Source organism: Metopolophium dirhodum, chromosome 1 (assembly GCF_019925205.1).
Source record: "Metopolophium dirhodum isolate CAU chromosome 1, ASM1992520v1, whole genome shotgun sequence".
Taxonomy (NCBI): Eukaryota; Metazoa; Arthropoda; class Insecta; order Hemiptera; family Aphididae; genus Metopolophium; species Metopolophium dirhodum.
The window spans coordinates 80,122,732-80,141,899 of record NC_083560.1 but is presented as its reverse complement, the minus strand read 5'-3'; the positions used below and the strand labels follow the sequence as shown (position 1 = coordinate 80,141,899).

Here is a 19,168-nt window from a genome sequence, read left to right as displayed (position 1 = left end):
ACAAATTATTTTGAGTTAGAAATTCATAACATTTTTCTATTTTTATCTAACATTTGAAAATTGACTACAAAATTCCTCATAAGTTTTCCTAACAAAAACTAAAAAGTTAACTGGAAAAATGAGCGTTTGAAGTTGATATTTTTACAGGATTGGATATTCACCCGATTTCTCATAGAACGATTTTCTTATTTTGTTGAAATTCAAAAACTAGTAATCGTAGGTAGTTGACATTTTTACCAAATGTTTATATTATTATTTTCTTTTTATGATAAAATTTAAATAATATTTCGACTATTATAGTTAGATTATATAGTTTTGAGATATCATTTTTTTCGGTGGGTCCAAAAATTTGGAAATGTAATATTTGGTTTCTCATAAGTTTTTATAATATTAGTTGAAAAATATTAAAGATACATAATATAGGCACGATTGTTTATTTATAAGAATTTAAAGTTCAAATTTTTACAAATCTTTTAATAGTTAAAAAATGTATAAAATGTTAAATTTGTATATTTATAAGGATTGATAATGTAAAACAAGGTTTTTCATAAGTATATTATACTGTAACGAAAAAATCTAAAAAGTATATAAACACAGTTTTATTTTATAGATATTTTAATTTTAAATTTGATCAAAATTAGATATTTATTTAAACGGAGAATATCAATTTTAGTTATTTTATTGTCATTTACATATATTATTCATTATGATATAATTATTTATTACGTTTATAGTATATTATTAAAATTTATACACATAGGAAGGGCTTGGATGTGCTTAGCCCTAGTGTGAAGTTTAAATTCAAATTATAATATATTATAAAAATAATTGTTCAAGCATTACACTTATTAATTTATTTTGAATTAAATTATAATATACTTTCCAGCGCATCGTATTCAATACTTCATGTGTATTTGTTGAATGGCTATTGTATGGGTTGAGGGTAGGTATCCGTAACTATAAGATAACATGAAAAAAATAGTACCCCGTCCCCCAGTTTTTTCATTGAAATGTCGACCTAGTAGAAAACGACAATAAAGATGATAATTATTACTGTCGAGTGCACTCGATGCCATTAAAGTCAAATTAGTGGTTATTATGTAATAAGTATATGAAATGTTTAAGGGGAAATAGGAAAACGTGTATCCCTCCCCCCAACCCTGAGTGCGCGGCTGATACTTGCCCTCGACCGTTGACGATGTGTTCATTTATGACATCACCATCGACGTCCGTCCAGTGGAAATGCAAATGAGAAAAATTATACTTGTCGTCCAGGTTGGCACCCGCGATGCACGGTTGTCGATCGGCGGCCCACAATCCATTCAACGTTACTATAAATTATAATGTTGCACGTAGCACATTTCACACGATCAAACAGTATGTACCACACGAATAATTGAGCAAATTGGACAACATTACAATACAGGCACCGCTGACATATTATACAGGTAGGTAGCCGGATTGCCTACCAGGGTGGCTGAATTGCACTTACTGCTGCGAGTTACATCCAAAAGGATTTACACAATCACAATTTTTTAAAGGGTTGTCATTTTTTAAGGGCAACGAAGTGCACAGGGTCAGCTAGTGGGTACATAATATAGCGTAAATTAAAAATTCTCACAAATCACTTAAAAACTGAGTTATTGTAAAAAACCCACGTACAAACAAAGATAATTTTCTTACCATCAAGTTTTATAATATGTCAATTCACTCTAATTTTTAAACTAACGGAATTAAACATGATCTTCTGAGCGTAAATTTGATATGTTATGCACTTGTAAGACGGTGACAACAAAATAATATCTGTGTAGCGTCCTCAAGTCTTAATACTTTAATAGGTAATACAATTAGGTACCTATATATAGGTAGGCTGACAATAAAGGGTCTTCGCTCAGAATCGTTTTTCATATTACAATTATGAATGGAATGATTAAATGATTATCATTAAATTAAAATTTAACATATCCATTTCAGTGATCTACTCAGTGACGATAACAAGTATCTATTCAGCAGAGCGGATACTTACTTTCCCGCTTTTTTAACATTGAAATATTATTGTATTAGAAAAGTGTAATCCATACATTTTTTTAATAACAAGTCTCTAATATATAAAAAGCTTAGACTCTTAGAGCATACATACATATGTACATAGATATGTTACGGGCAAAGTATACAATTTGGGCGTTTTCTACAATGCCCGGGCGTTTTATCAAATGCCCTTCGTATATTGGGAAATATATATAATGATATTATGCATCGTAAAATAAAATAAAAATATATACCTGCAAGGCTGGATTAAGCACGGATTTACAGATAAAAATCTGCAGACTTGGAAACCAATTTGTAATTTGCAAAGATCGATTTCTGGAAGTTGATGATGTGCGATGAACCAACAATTCACTCCGAGAGACAGCACTGACATTTTCCAATTGGGGTGGTTAGGAGTCAGGAGTCAGGGCTACGGCCAATGTACGAATGTACAAAAAATATGTAAAACGTGGAAGTGCAAATGCCAAGCAGTGGCGCGACTATGCACATCAAAATGTCACGGAAGCATTAAGTATTTAGGTACAAACGACAATAAATAATATTAAAATAAATAAAAATATTAAATCTTATAGTATAACTAATAAATATATACAATTATTCATTATATCACATTTCCCAATATACAAAGGGCATTTTAAAAAACGTCAAAATTGTATACTTTGCTACTTTGCCCGTAACATATATACATCATAAAACACACTCTTCACTCTTGCACCCCACAAATGACGCCAATGTGTTCAGTAATTACCAAAGAGTAACTAATAGGTACAGCGATTGTTTGATTAAAAATAATAAGATTCCTTTATTTAAATAGGTAGTAACTATTATATAGGTATAGCCGGTATAGGTGGTATATACTGAACGCATTGGACTAAACAAAAAAATTTAGTTTATAGTAACTGAACTACAGCTTCTGATTCAAGTACTCTGCAACACCACACTTCTAGGATCTGAACGTCAATATTTATTGAAAATTAAAACAATAAAAATTATAGCGATATATTTAATATATAGGTAATATTTCATAATTTCGTGATTGTAACCTTACCAGTCAGGCCGTTGTTTTGAAGATTTATTTTTTCGGGCAATACATCAAAGTAGCGAAATTCCAACGGCGGCATCGTCACGACAATCATGTCGTCAGTGTTGACCGCTAATGGTGACATGAGCATATCGTCGACGTCTCTTTTCCACATGTCCCGCATCATTTGTAACGAGTTGTCTATATTATGGACAATATCTATTATAGTAGTTATGGGCGTAATGGTGCAGTAACAATATCAGGCAAGAGCGTTGTACAAAAATATATTGCTTTTGGTTAGGTTAGGTTAGGTTAGGGAGTCGTAAGTGAAATTAGCAATAGTTTAAGTCTAGGTAAGCAAATATAATTATGATACTGCCTGAAGTATGTTCAACAATTGAAGACACTTGATTTATCGTAATGTAGGCCAAAATAGTTTGCAGTGACACACTATGCAGCATAACAAACATGGAGTGTAGTAGAATTAAGTGGTGTGCAGTTAGAGGTAGTATATGTAATACTGTAGTAGGTTAGGACATATACCTCGTACCTAAATAATTGGTACCACGAAAAAAACCCCGAAAATTTAGACCCCAAAAGAATAACCATGGTAATAATAAACCACATATAAAATTTTACATAATAAAATGGTTAGGTGTAATGAATGTGTTCAATTTGAATTCAATGATAGAAAATGAAAAATATTTAATTATTATAATAGTGTAATTATATGTCTATCAAATTATACTATTGACTATTGTTACTATAACTTTTGAATCAATAATAGACGTGGTAACAGTAGAACAGTGAAAAAAACCTTTTGAAATAGGTACCTATATTGGGAATTTTCAATATTTTCAATTTTTTTTATTAAAGGTGAATTCAATGATATCATTTTATATAGGCACTTACATACGATAAAAACAATGAAGAGCGGATATGGTCTGTTAGCCATATCAATCTGATAATAATATAATAATAATCTGTATAATAATTACTGACATAATAAAATGAATTAAAAAAATTGACTATTTGTTTTTTATTTATATATAAAAATTGACATCGTAATACAAATTTATTATGACTAAAAAATTATCCATGTGTCTGTTTTAGACCATACATAGACTGTCATTGACAGTGGTAAATCTAGGAGAATTTTTTTACAGTGGGTGCTATGCGTTGAGAATAAAGATCATTATGTTCTTATCAAGAACATCCTATATTTTGATAGCAGTCTACAATTAATACGTTTAGTTCAACAACTTGTTAACTTCTACGTAATATATATGTAATTTATAATTTTAAAAAAAGTTCAATACCTATGCTGAAAGGTGGGTGGTTCATTTCAGAGAACCGCCTCCCCTTAAAATCCACCACTGTACATTGAGATTTCGTGAATAAATGTGTTAGAGATACAAACTTTTCTTATGGGGTTATTTTTTCATGGCGTTATTTATTAGGGGATTTAAACCATTATCTATCTATCTACCTATATAAATGTGAAATGAAAATCTCTCTACAGGCTAAACTCTAGAATTACTTATCAGATCTTCTTGATTTATTTTTAAACGAAAGAGTATATCACGGAGAAGGTTCTTATGGAAGCAAATTTCAGGAAAATCCCCCGGGAAAGTAGGAAATCTGGATGTCAAAAATACAACAGTGTCGATATCTGTCCGGAAAAAAATGAACTAAATAATAAAATAAAAATTTAGTTTATTGTTGCAGATTAAAATAATAATAGTGTACCTATTATATATTGGTTGCTATTGGTTAATCGGGCATGTTTGTTGAATTTTATTATTATTTTTTGTCAATATATATAATATATAAATGAATGTTTGTGTGTAGACAAACTTGGTATAACTTTGATACTTTAAATCATACACTTACGTACAAACAGCACGTGGTCCGCGATCTAACGCCTATACCTGATAATATACTGCTGCGAATCAGAATTTTTATTCCAGGCAGCAGAAAAGTTAAGATAAATTTTGAACACCATACACCGAATATTAAATAACAAATTGAACAAAGTTTAAGTCATATAGAGTTGGTACATTTAATGGGCAACGAAGTGCAAGGGATCAGCTAGTAATTTATAAGACAAATGTTTTATTTAATAGATATTATGACATTTTTCATAAAAAAGTGTAAAAATTAAATAGCTTAATTTTAAATCGTATGATTGATTAATTTGCATACTTATATTACGTGCTTCTAAATTAACTTAGATTGGTTCAATTGTTAAGAAATAGATAGATACAAGCTATCAAAGCAAGTCAAAAACATTTATTTATATCATAAATAATATATCTTAAAATAAAACTCACTATATTTGGTATTTGGTAAACAGTTATAAAGTAGTTGAACTTATTGAACAAGTTCATTTTTAAAAATAAATTTGTAGTCATTGTTTATTACACACAATATTTAATCATTTTTTTTTTATTATTATTACCTATATTACAATATTATGATGTTACCTTAATTATTATGAAATTGATTATTGAGTATATAATAAAATAAATATAATTTATATATAAACCTGAACACATTAATACATTTTTTGGAGTCGAAAACATTATCAAATTAAAATAGCAAAAATTATAACAAATAAGTAAACTATATCATACAATTTTTGAAATATTTTAGACTTATTTTACCTTTATTGGAAATGTGTTTCATATTACTCATGGCTCAATCTTATACCTAATGAACTGTTATAAGATTATGTTGTGATCCATAGCATGACAATTATACTATAGAAATTAAAGTCAATTCTTTAAAAATCATAATGTATAACTATGGTATTCAATGTTTAAATAAAATAAACATTTGACAATTGATAAACAAATGATCAGTAATAAAATGTGTATTGAATTAGCCAATAACATTTATATACATATGAATCCTTTAAATATTGTTCTTAGAAATTAATAAAATGAGTCTTATGGTACCTTAAGGTTTATGTCAACTACTGGTCAAGTAGTCTTTAATATTGTCCACTGTGTATCTAAATGCTGTGGCCTGCGAGGAACAGTGCCTTTAGGTATAGTCATGATGCAATAACTCATAATATTGTTGTACCTATTATTAATTGTACAGTTTCTAATGGAAACTGTTATATTTTCTCAATTTTTAGATTTTAAAATTATAGTGCAAACTTATAAGATATAACTATACTATACTAATATATAACTAGATACAAATATACAATGATAGTAAATAAAAGCGGGTAAGTGGAACTCCATGAAACATTGGAAACTGAAAATGTCCGTAAACAATTCAAAACAAATCAAAATATTTTGAAAATATTATCGTGTATAGAAAATACTAATACAACGTATTAAATAATGTTTATACAACCAGTGAAAATTGCATGTATCTACTCTGTACGGTCACTTGTTTTAAAGTTACACCAAAAACCATAATTGATTTTGTTGAAAACCGATTTTGTGTAAAAATTTCCGTTTTTCCTTAATTTGTATTTGGTTTGCCGCAGGCGCTTTTTAAAACTATTGGGCAATTTTAACCTCCCGAATTCACCAACTAGATTCACTTTCCCATCGAACAAGATACTGTTGAAGAAAATCGAAGCAGTTGTATTGCCCTAAACGCTGATGACACACAATAAAAAACTAAAAAATAAAACACACATCATTGTAAAATCAATACATTCATCGTTCCACTCAGAATCTAAAAGCGGGTAAGTGGACGTCGCTCACCTGTACAGTAAGTTACAAGAGGGTCATTGTAATATGGATGGATTAGATTTGAATTCGATGATGTAATATTATAATATCATTGTATGTTCGTATACGAAAAACGATTCTGAACGGAGACGGTTTGTTAGTCTAGGATATATTATATTATATTTATATATTGTTGTTATTAATACGGTAGCCGGTTAAGTTGAATTATTATTTGTTTACTATCATATTTGTACATAATAATATATTTAGAAGTTTAAAGTAACCACGAATAATGTTTTTTTAAATATAACACAAAACTAGATCGTTCTTCTTAGTTTAAATATGTAATTTGAATACTTGCATAATGAGAATAAAATCAATGAATACTATTTTTAATAAGTTTTAGAATACCTATCTATGTATCTCATTTTTATGATTAAATTATTAGCTATAATAGGTAGGAAATTCATCACCAAAGACAAACTTATTAATAAAATATAAACTAAGCCCATATATAATTGTAAACTTACTTAAATAACCTTTAATCAAATATGTCAATTCAACCTATAACTACTGTAATCTAATCTAATAATGTTATACTTTTTATTTTTATTTTATATTTTTTTTTGTCACTGTCGGCTAATAACCATAGCTGTTGAGCCTGTAAACCTTTAAATAAAAAAAAAAAAAAAGGTAGGAAAATAAATGTTGTATCATTAAAATATCACAGTATAATATGTATATAAAATTGTCCCTAGACAACATTTACAATAGATTAAATTTATTATGTGGCTATATAATTCACCAATTAGTCCTCGGGTCATCGACTTTAACTAAATTTAAAGTGTTTTTATCGTCATCTAGTATAACACTGATGGTGCCTAGACTAGTTAATAGTTTATAACTAAATTATAAGTGTGTCTGCCTATATTATATTATCATTATCATTTATAATTGTAGAGCTATCGTAGAAAACAAACACCTGATGTCCTGATCTAATTCTTGGAGAAGTGGAACGTAAACTGACTAACTGAGAAATGTGGATTGTGGAAGTTAAAAAAAATGTATTTATATTTTATATCCTCATAGACAGGGGCGTAGGTATAGATTATTAATGGAGGGGTTTCGACTAAAACTACATTTTTATTTGAAACGGTAAACATATAAAATACGTGTCGTGTGTCGCGAGTAAACTAAAAAAAAAAGTAGAAGTGACGACCGTAAAAATGTAACATAAACCCGATGTACCATTATAATCTACAGAAAATAAGGAATAATTTTATATCAATATCATAGGAATACAAAAAAACCAAAATACAATGAATACGTAAACATGGATAGATCAAACAATGGATAGCGTCAAAAACGTGCTGTGTGACGTCGGTCACCGTGGCAAGAACGCGAACGTCAACTTTGTGTCGACATCGGCGAACGGCAGTGAACGTTTTAAATATAAATGACAAAACGAAAAACAATTTTAAATAAATAATTCTGATTGTATTTATATAATATAAATTATAAAATTAAAAAAAATTACCTATTTTGGCTGGAAAATAATATTTAGTTAGTTACACGCAAACTGAGGTCTGACTGTCTGAGACAACTGAAAAGCGCAACAGCTCCAGGATAAATGACCTGATGTAAATCGGTGATTACGTAATTTGAAATTTCAAACACGGTGATAAATTCTTATACTATTAATAAACTATTATTATTAGCAGGATTTCTGGTACGGCCGTATGCGTCGTGGGTCAAAATAAGATACGGACGTCGGGTACGCAATTTTGTAGTTAATATTTTATATAATATTAGCTATTACAATATTGCATATAACATTAGATATTTATTTAGATAATTATTACTTTTCGTAACAAACGCGTACTTGTAAAACTATATTACAAAAATATTGATCTTCGCTCTTGATTATAATTTAGCAATATATTAATTGTTTTCTTATATTTAAGTCATCGTTTTTTGTAGTATCTACATGCAATTTTTTCCTGATTACTATAATTATATATTAACCAATTGGGATTTTTTAATGACAGGGAGTATGACCCCCCCCCCCCCCACTCGGCGTTATTTGATTTGCAGTCGGCAAAATGGAATTAATTTTCATCTGAATTAAACCATTTTTTTTAAGACGAGGAAAATTAAATTAAATAAATTGTTTAAATGTTAATATTGTTTAAACTCAATATTTTCGTAATGAGTTATGGAGCGGATTCGCAAAAGTATAGCGAGACTACGAGAATCGGCAGTCGGCACAAGATAAAAACCTAATGAACGGCTCATAACACGCATACTTATAACGATATACGGCATATACCTAATAATATTATATCATGCATTATAATATTCAGTATAAAATCGATAAACCACCCATTTCTGTCATCCGTCATCGCATTTAAGCAATGCGGGCATGCAGCCTTAGATCATATACTATGGAATATGGATGGAGCCACAGCGTATTAAATCAATACAAAAAACGTTGCTGATATTCGGCGACTCGATATTAGGTGGTCGATATAGGCATGCGCAACGTGACTCTTCGCATATTTATCCACAGATACCTATTGTATATTTGTACCTATGGATAATAAAATGCGATGAGTTGCATTGTGCTTAGTATATGATCCAAGCATGCGGCGACGGTTGAGACGGGCGATTATAATATTATATAATACGTTATCAAGTGAGGGAACCTATGCATTTTTTTTGGAATATCCAAAATACACGATAATCGCGTTTCGAAAAAACACTCAACAGACGAAGATTACCGATTATCTTGTATCGTAGTGTATTAATGTGTGTGTTTGACGTCTGTACAACTGTAGTTGACAACAGTCTGTTGTACACCTTATTCGGTATTTTAATAATTGTGCTTACTTCGCGAGTTATTTTCCGGTACAAGGCTTACAAAGTACCACGAGTTGTAGATTGTAATTTTTCATTTAAAACCTACTCTGTTTATTTCAAGGCTTAACATATTATCTTATATCTACATTACCTATATGATTTATCACTTTTATAATATACGAAATATAGATTATATTTATATAGATTAAACATGGATATAAAAAATATAGATTTTAAAAATATTACACATATTTCGTTTCGCTCAGAATCTAATATTTTTTATTAAATTAAATGACATATTTTAATAGGTAAATAGATTAAAACCATTGGTAAATAATTGGGTACCTACATTTTATGCAAATACAATTAATAAGATTATTTTACATTTATATAGGTTATGATAGAAGATGACGATTCTTATAATGTAGATAATGATTTGGCAACATTAATAATAAGTGATGAATTATAATTATTACCTATTTCATATTATGTTTGTTGACTTTATTTCATTCTGATATAAATTAAAAATAATAAGTTAGGTATTTCTAAGTAAGTAAGTAAGTATTTTTAAACTAAAAATTGAAACATAAGGTAATAAATAAATTATAAATTTATAGTATGTAACTAAAAATAACTTAATAGTTAATAACAACAATTTTGAATTTCAAATTCTAGTCGGCAATTTTGAAGATTACACCTCCCCCATGATTTTTTTTTGAGATCGTCCCTGCCATTGAGTATCCTCAAAGATTATAATAAATAAGTCATAATATAGCATATTATGCACAGGTATTCGCTATACTGTTGGTACTCGGCACTAAATAATGTCCAAATGCACTATGGTCTATGTGACACTGCGAATTTCTACTATGGTGATCACGTAGTCAATATTTTATTAAAAAATTTATTAATTTAATATGTCTATGAATTAATATATAATATGAATTATGATTTATAAGTCATTCTTGTAATTATAATCATTATTATAATATTATCACAGAGTTTTGTACACGTCGCACGATGTAGAGATATTATCTTCTCTACATCGTGAATAATGTAATTGAGTTATCATTTTTATCACCAGCTGATAACCAAAAAACGCCGAAACTGATAATATTATTTTGATTCTTATGATATGATATCTTTTTGGCATCACTATTCACTAAAGTAGTTGTTCAATAATTGTGTTACATTTCTGAAATTTAGATTTTCCTGCTTATTTAATAACCATAACGTTTATTTTAAAACTAATTATTAGATTCCCTGTATTGAATATTGAAAAATTCATACAATTTAGGTAAGAAAACATCATTATATTTGAAGTTTGTTTTTACTATTTACATTTCATATAATATTTCAATTTTTCTACACTATATGCAATACAGGTTATCAATAATCAGCTCATTATTTACATAGGCAATCAATCATCCCACTTTATCGTATACTAAAATAATTAATATAAATACATTGTTAAGTATTTAATATTAATTACTATATAATTCTGTTAATTATTTGTTCGTAGAATTGCGTATGTAGGTAGTTACACTATTATTGTTTAAATACCGATTAATTTTTAATAATATTTATTCTAATATTCTAGATTAACAATATTATTATTAGTTTTCGTTGTTTATTGTTTTTATTTTTTGGAAATTATCTACATTTTTATTACTTTAGTATGTCAAACTAATTGTCTCATTTTTAAAATGTTAAATACTGATAATATTAATCAGGTAATATTACAAATATGAAGTACCTAGGTTATTATTGTAAATATTTATAATTTTAAAGTGTTTTACTTGTAAAATTAATTATTGCTTGCCTACTACCTAGGTTAGAACAGTAAGAAGATGAAGTTGTTTGTCCCTACGGTGCAGTGGATGTGAACTACAACTAACCATGTATTCCGATGACACTGTGTATGTTGGCTTATTGGTCTTATCATTTTTATTTAGCTTTTTATTTAGAAAAGTTAAACACAAAAATGTGAAACAATGGATGTCAACTATTTATGGAGCAATAATTGTACTAACAGTTTCTGGCTTACATATAGTCCATCCGATAATTTGCACACTAGTCAATTCCATTTTGATACAAATTGATAAAAGGTACAACTTCATTAATTACATTAATATTTGTTTAGAATTAAGTTAATCATTTAAGTAACACAAAAACATGATAAATTCACAAATGGTACATTTTTAAATTTTAATACCACACACACCATATCATTAATATTAAGTCTAGTCGTCTACATCAGACCTAAACTCCTTGTTTGGAGCAACTGGACACAGCCACTCATCAAATGTTTTACATGTTCAGCATAGTCTTTATCTCTTTCTCAAAAATATTCATGTTGGTATTCACTATGCGCAGTTCTAAAGTTTCACTAAGATTTTAAAATCATATACATAAGCATAATTATGAAAAAATTGAAATAATATCAAAACATTTTTGATATAATTTGATTTTGTTTTTTGATTGTAATTAAGAATGGAATAAACAAAGACTTGAAAATATGTTCACCAAATAATTATATTAGCATTCTGCTAGACTCTCGATTATCCCTTTTGCCATAATTCTGGTGTAATGTATTTTTATTAATTTCAATCATCAATATCTGTGATATTCATTTTATAATTTTATGGAACAAAATAAAATAATTTTCGATTGCTTTACTTGTACAAACAGTTCTAGATAAATTTAATATCTAAGATAAATCTTGTTTTGAAGAAATTTTGATTGATTGAATCAATATTAGAACAGAATACATAAATTAAAATTAAATGAGATTCAAATTATATCAGAATAATAGAAATTATTTTAGGTATATGTTTAGTATGTTAGTTTAATTTTACATTTTTCTTATAATTTGATTTATATAAGAGAATAATATTACTTGGGGATTGCACTAAAATTTAAATTGACAACAATTCTAATTGCTTGAAACTGATACTGTGTTCAGTATAATATAATATTATTTTGTAAAGAAATGATTTATAGTTATATGAATATGTTTGTATTTTATACATTTATTTTATAGTCACTATTATTTTAACTTGTTTTTCAGGCGTTGTCATATATTAAGTTTCTTATTTACATTTGGATATTTAATATTCTTTCGGATGACAACATATTTTGGAATACCATACCCACCAGCTCATACTAACTTAATACAAATGATGCTTACTCTAAAGGTATGTAAGAAAATGTAGTATGTACTTAATACCTAATAATTTTTAAAATTCAAGAGTTTCAACAATAAGTCTTTGTAAGTTAAGATATTTTTTAATTTACATTTAAATTAATGTTATTTTACTATTGTTTTTCCATTTACACTTGGATGCTTAATTTTTTTTCTAATATAAATTTATTTGAAAGCTTGTAATTAATTACATTTTAATAGCTTGTTGGCCTTTCGTTTGAAGTCCACGACAGTTATCTAATCAAATTGAAACAAAAGGATGCAAAATGTGATGCTGAAAAAAAATTTAAAACGATTTGTCAACCTAGTATTCTAGAAGTATTTCATTATGCATTTTGTTATGTAGGAATTTTAACAGGTAAATATTAAACAGGAATTAAAAGATTGATTATAAGAATTCAAATTATCTAACTGTTTTAAAATATTTTATATTATAGGACCCTATTTTAAGTATCGTACTTATTGGGATTTATTCAATCATAATTACTGGAGAAAAGCTACTTATATTAATTTACTAATTAAAAAAATACGTATAATCCCAACTTTAATAATTTGTCATTTGGCAACTTCGTGGATATTTCCATTGAGTGTAAGTAAATAAATATTTAATAACATTTTTTTGGTATAATTATTCTAGAATACTAAATATATTTTAATTTTACCATTGTATTTACCAATATTTTTGTATTTTACTACTTTCAATTTGATTCTAAAATAATATTTATTAATATTTGTATATATATTTAAATGTTTTTGAAAGAATGTATTTGAATATTTATTTAAAATATAAAAGACACTAAGTATTTAAATACGTAATCGGAATACATTTGAAAAGTATTCTTAAAAGGACTGCTCATAATATACAATGATACATACATATTTATATTTATTACTCTTGTTAATTTCAAAAAGCAAATAATAAAGTATAAAAAAATTAACTTAGTTTTTAATTGATGTCATAAAAAAATATAAGCTATAAAATGATTAAAAAAAAATTAAAAAATGATTAAAAAAACAATCCTAGAGCTTACTATCATAAATTGACTGTCAGTAAAACATTATAAGACAAATTATTTACCTTTTTTCTTATAATTAATTCCATAGAACTCAAAGACACCAAATTGTATTACCTTTAATGATAGCTTCACATATCTATAGTACCTATATATACATTTATATATATATAAATTTATATTAATTTAAATTTTTTCTGAATTAGTCATCTAAACTTAGTGATACAATATATTATACATGTTTCAAGGTTATTGTGTGTGTTATTTAAGAGGATGTTGCACCCGCATATGTTATCTCTGTCTTACACACGTACGGCATAGCACAAACGTTATGGCGCGTGAACGAACCAAAAAGGCTACAGTCATAATTAAGAAACAAATTTTTCAATACATAAATTGGAGAACTTTGACTGTACAATATCGTTTTTATTTTTTTGTTATCACTTATACAAAAAAAGTTGTTATTGTTTCAAAATCCATTATTATTTGTGTTTTTCAAACTTAATAACATTTTCTAAAGTTACGATATCGAAAAAATAAAAACGATATTTCATACCCAAAGTTCTCCATTTTATATGGTAAAATTTTGTTTCTTAGTTATGACTGTAGCTTTCCCGCACAAAACACTTTTTGCTATGTTATATATTTTTATTCTGTATTATCGTTAAGAATTGAAGATAGCAATTTATTTAATAATAAATGGTTAACTAATTATAATACTAACTAAACATTTCAGTTCATTTTTCAGTTAAGTACTTATCAATTGTAATTATGTATAAATTTAAAATATTTTAGGAATTCAAGAATGACTCTTTTTATACATCAACATCATTATCATACAGATTGTGGTATATGTACTCTTCATTTTTTATTTTTCGCACAAGATTATATTTGGGCTTTATTTTCTCTGAGCTTATTTGTATAGCTTCTGGAATGGGTGCTTATCCTGAAGTGACAGATCCACAGTCTGGAAGTGGTCCAACTAGAAATTTTGAATCATTAGAAACAGAGTATGTTTTTTTTTTTATACAAATAATAAATATGTGTTGATTTTTATACTTGAAATTTTTTTAATGTTTTGTTATCTGTAATATTCATAGATATTCTGTAAAAGAAGAGGTTTACAATTTTGATTGTATTGAAAGTATTGATATTATGAAAGTAGAAACTATTTCTACAGTCCGTGGAGCTACGAGAATTTGGAATATGACAATACAGTATTGGATTGCTGAATATGTGTATAGAAGAATTCCTGTTAAAAAACTTAGGTATTATATTTATATTATATTATATAGTTTATGCCATAGATGTTAAATTAATTACAATTTTCATTTTCATTTTTTATTTAGAACATTGGTAGCATTTGGTATTTCTGCACTGTGGCATGGCATATACACAGGCTATTATGTTAGTTTGTGTTCAGTGCCTTTTTACTTAGCAGTGGAAGATATTTATGATAGACAGTACCGTAACTATGCTGACTCTGCTGGCGTAAGTTTAATTTGTATATGAATTATGAAAGCATGATTATTGGTTCTTTAAAAATCAAAAAGTTAATACATCTTCATAAGAATTAGGAAATGTTAAAAAAGTATATAATTTTAAAATGTAACGTATATACATTCGCCAACAAATGTTTGTCATGCCTTCGAAATCTAAATAAAATATCCAACAAATTACTTTTATTATTATTATTATTTCTGATTTTATAATGGAAAATGCGTAATGGAATTTTTGATTACTAATACTTATACATAATTTTACAAATTAAATTAAAGCAATTTGTACTTAAAATAAAATAATTTAAAGGTTTTTCTTTATTTTAATGAATAACATTTTAGTGATTAGGACAATTTAAAATTGTTTTTAATGAAAGAGTAATTATTTTTAACATAACATACATTCTTTTGTTCGACAAATAATTTATTTTACTGATAAAATTTAAAAAATGTGATAGGTTCATAGTTATGCTTATGATTTGTATTAATATTTTTATTTTTATTAATACCTATTGCATTTTTTTTTTTAGAAACGTATATTGTGGACTTTCTTTTTATACACTATGAAAATGTATCAGTTTTCATTTTGGGGATGCACATTTCAACTTCTACATATCGACCTCATATTTAAATACTGCCAATCTATATATTTTCTCCCATATATTGTTTTGATAACTATGTATGCCATTTCTCGATTTAACAACTTACGGACTAGTTGACCAAATAAAACTATTTGGCCTGTTGCAGTCAACATCAGAGAATTCCTCTAAGGGACTTTGAGTCTGTTATGTTATGTTTTGTTTTGTTTTGGTAAAGTATACCATAATTTTAAAATTAATGTATAAGTTGTATATTTTTCTTATATCTATTTGGCCCTTTACACCAATGGGTCTATATGAAAAGAAAATACTGCCTTTCCGCCTTTATATGAAAGACATTTGGAATAATATTTTATACGATCTATAAAAGCATTTTTAATTGCTACTTGTAGTACGTTTAATTCATAGTTAAGTGTAAATACACAAGATATTCCCTTGGTTAAAAAATATAAATACTTTTAATTATTAATTATTTGACAATATTAACTATTGTTATGTGAAGGAATATAACTGTTTAAAATAAATAATTATATTAGCTTAATGTATTAAACTAATAATTGTGGATAAATAATATTAGTGAATAATATTTTATGTGTGTTGTGTAAGACATACGTGCTGATATTAGATTAAAATTCATCTGATTACGCTTCTAAACACAAATGTATTCCCTTATGACTTATACAAAGTTTATGTATATAAAAATTTAATAATATTTGACAAATAATTAAAAATATGAACAGTTTTCTTATACCTAAACCATTTTATTTATTTTTACAAAATTTATTTATAGAGTGTTTATTTTATATCATTAATATGTGTAATATTTTACATAAGTTTATAATATACATTTTAAATAAAATGTCAATATGTAAAGTAAAATTTACTTAATTTATTAAATTTTTATATTAAAATATCGAGTTTAATATGACTTTTTATGATCTAAAAAAATAGAAGCTTTTATATAATTTGTTTTTATCATTAAACAAACAATTTTATCAATTTAAATTCATATTAAATATATTTTTTAATCATAAGTATTAATTTAATATTTTGTGCCATATTGTTCTTTATTAAGAAATATTTAAACTTCCAACTAACATCCTTAAATATATTTGTTCTTTTGTATTGTTAGAAAAAATATACCTATATCTAAAAGTTAAGACACATAATACACGCATAATTATTATATTTAGTTAAAATTGGCCATCCTCGTCTAAGTTATAGGCATTTATAATTTAAGTATAATGTACATTTGTATGCTTTTGTATAACAACTGTGTGTACTAAATGTACATAATTTATTATATTTAAGTTAAATATAAAAATAAATGTAACTTTGAGTTATCGTAAATAACTGTTTTGTATAATATTTTTTTTTATGTTTTGAGTTACATATAATTGACTATTTAATTAATTGTTTCAACCAATTTTTTTTTTTTATTTTATAAAATGTCTCTTTGAGAATCTTAATAAATGAATAAATGTTTGGTTGTTAATTATTATTTTTTGCTAAGCATTACAGTATATATTTTAATTGTTGGTTGAAATAAATAATTAAAAACAATTTTAACATTTTTGTAATGTTAAAGTATTAATTAAACGTTCCAACACAAAATTTGTTTTTTTATTTTGTCTATCATATTATGTAATATACATTATTTTTAACCTAACTTTATGATGGTATATAATATTATTCCTAGTGAATTTAATTTGGCGCTGTACCTATGAAAGTAAAATGATTTATTAATAATGCGTGTAAATTGATTACTGAAAAATTTATAATAACAACATCAATGAGACTTACTTAAGACAACATTTAGTTAAGTACATGAAAAACCTTATGGTCCAAATTCATCTCATTTATAAAATGTTTTTAGTGTTTCATAAAAAAAAGTTTGGGTTTCAAAACTGTAAATGTAATTAATTATTACCCTAAAAAATTGAAGCAGGTTTCTATAAAATAAATTGTATAAAGTTCTGGAAAAAAATTGTTTTTACAAATGTTCAACACGACCACACCTATATGATAAATTCCCCTACTGGTGGTTAAGAGGTTGCAATGATAACCAAACTCGTTCCAAACCCTGGTAGGTGTAACTCAATCAATCATGCTTTTTAGTCTCTAAATTCTTGATAGCTCAGTGTCGCAATAATTCTAAATTGTATAGTCCATAGAAATTGTTAATATAAATATTCAGTGAAAATGTTATATATCTACGGGACCACGTTGGGTTGAATTCTGGCTAGTGGCTTTTAGGCAATTCCAATTAAAAATGACTTCAAGCCAGGTACACAAGGTACTTTTGTTTTCTTAGAATCTAAAATTGATATATTTAAAGAATGGGTAAATGAATTTATGAACGGTTAGTATGAACGGTATATTCAACGGTTTTTTTTGGGATATAAATATATATTAAAATTTATAAATTTATAATAATATAACTATATAAGAATTTAATGTCAGTACGCTTAGTCAATAAACGTGTCCACTGAACTAAATTTATTACCAAAATTTGGTTCACAATTATTATCAGAGACTTCTGCCGACATATTCATTAGCACATTTGAAGATGATATTGATACAACAAATATAAAACAAGTGACTGTGCACTTTTCAAGTTATGTAATGCAGTTAAATTTACCAATAATTTCTCCTCAAAATATTTAGTTACATGTACATGAAAATAATTTAAAAGAAGTCTTTCCAAATGTGTACATTTCTCTATGACTTTATTTAACTTTGTCAGTTTTCGAATTGTGAAGTAGAAAGAACTAATTCAAAATTAGAACTAATTGAAAACGCCAGAAAAACGTGCCTTTACCAAGAAAAATTAAACTCACTCGTTCGTCTATCTGCTGAAAGGGAAATAACTAACACACTTGATTTTTCAGATCTAATTCAAAAGTTTAGTGAACTAAAATCTAGAAAAAAAACCGTTGCCTTAAATTCTAAATCGTGTACATTTTTTTATTATTTACGTTGACTATGTTGAAAAATGCATTACCGCTTTGACTTTGTGTATATCAGTAAACATTTGTTTAAATTAAAAACTGTATCTACACTTCTTTACTTATATTTATATTTTTAATTTCATCGTTTTATTTATATTAGTCATCATTAAATAATTACGTATAGACTTATGGTATAATTTATTTAAAATAAATAAAATAAATTGAATATAAAAAATCCAAATAGCAATAATTTAGAATTTAGATAATAATTAATTTT

At 26.5% G+C, this 19,168-nt stretch overlaps 1 protein-coding gene across 2 annotated transcripts; it reads left to right on the top strand.

Annotated features, from left to right (window-relative positions):
• Nucleotides 1-10,764: 10,764 nt before the first annotated feature.
• LOC132936878 (lysophospholipid acyltransferase 7) lies at nucleotides 10,765-17,550 on the top strand. 2 transcript variants are annotated; one of them, XM_061003663.1, is made up of 9 exons: nucleotides 10,765-10,921; nucleotides 11,458-11,732; nucleotides 12,695-12,821; nucleotides 13,031-13,187; nucleotides 13,267-13,418; nucleotides 14,638-14,852; nucleotides 14,943-15,110; nucleotides 15,192-15,333; nucleotides 15,872-17,550. In XM_061003663.1, exons 2-9 carry the CDS (start codon nucleotides 11,524-11,526, stop codon nucleotides 16,058-16,060), a joined length of 1,359 nt encoding a protein of 452 aa, XP_060859646.1. In that variant the 5' UTR covers nucleotides 10,765-10,921; nucleotides 11,458-11,523; the 3' UTR covers nucleotides 16,061-17,550. The 2 variants fall into 2 exon arrangements, with proteins under 2 accessions (XP_060859646.1, XP_060859647.1); XM_061003664.1 differs by lacking the exon at nucleotides 10,765-10,921 and adding an exon at nucleotides 11,151-11,357.
• Nucleotides 17,551-19,168: the final 1,618 nt, after the last annotated feature.

Coding starts and splice junctions, on each gene's coding strand:
- LOC132936878 (XM_061003663.1), top strand. CDS start 11,524: ATGTATTCCGATGACACTGTGTATGTTGGCTTATTGGTCTTATCATTT. Junction 13,188..13,266: donor TTATGTAGGAATTTTAACAG/GTAAATATTAAA, acceptor TTTATATTATAG/GACCCTATTTTAAGTATCGT. Junction 14,853..14,942: donor TTTGAATCATTAGAAACAGA/GTATGTTTTTTT, acceptor TAATATTCATAG/ATATTCTGTAAAAGAAGAGG.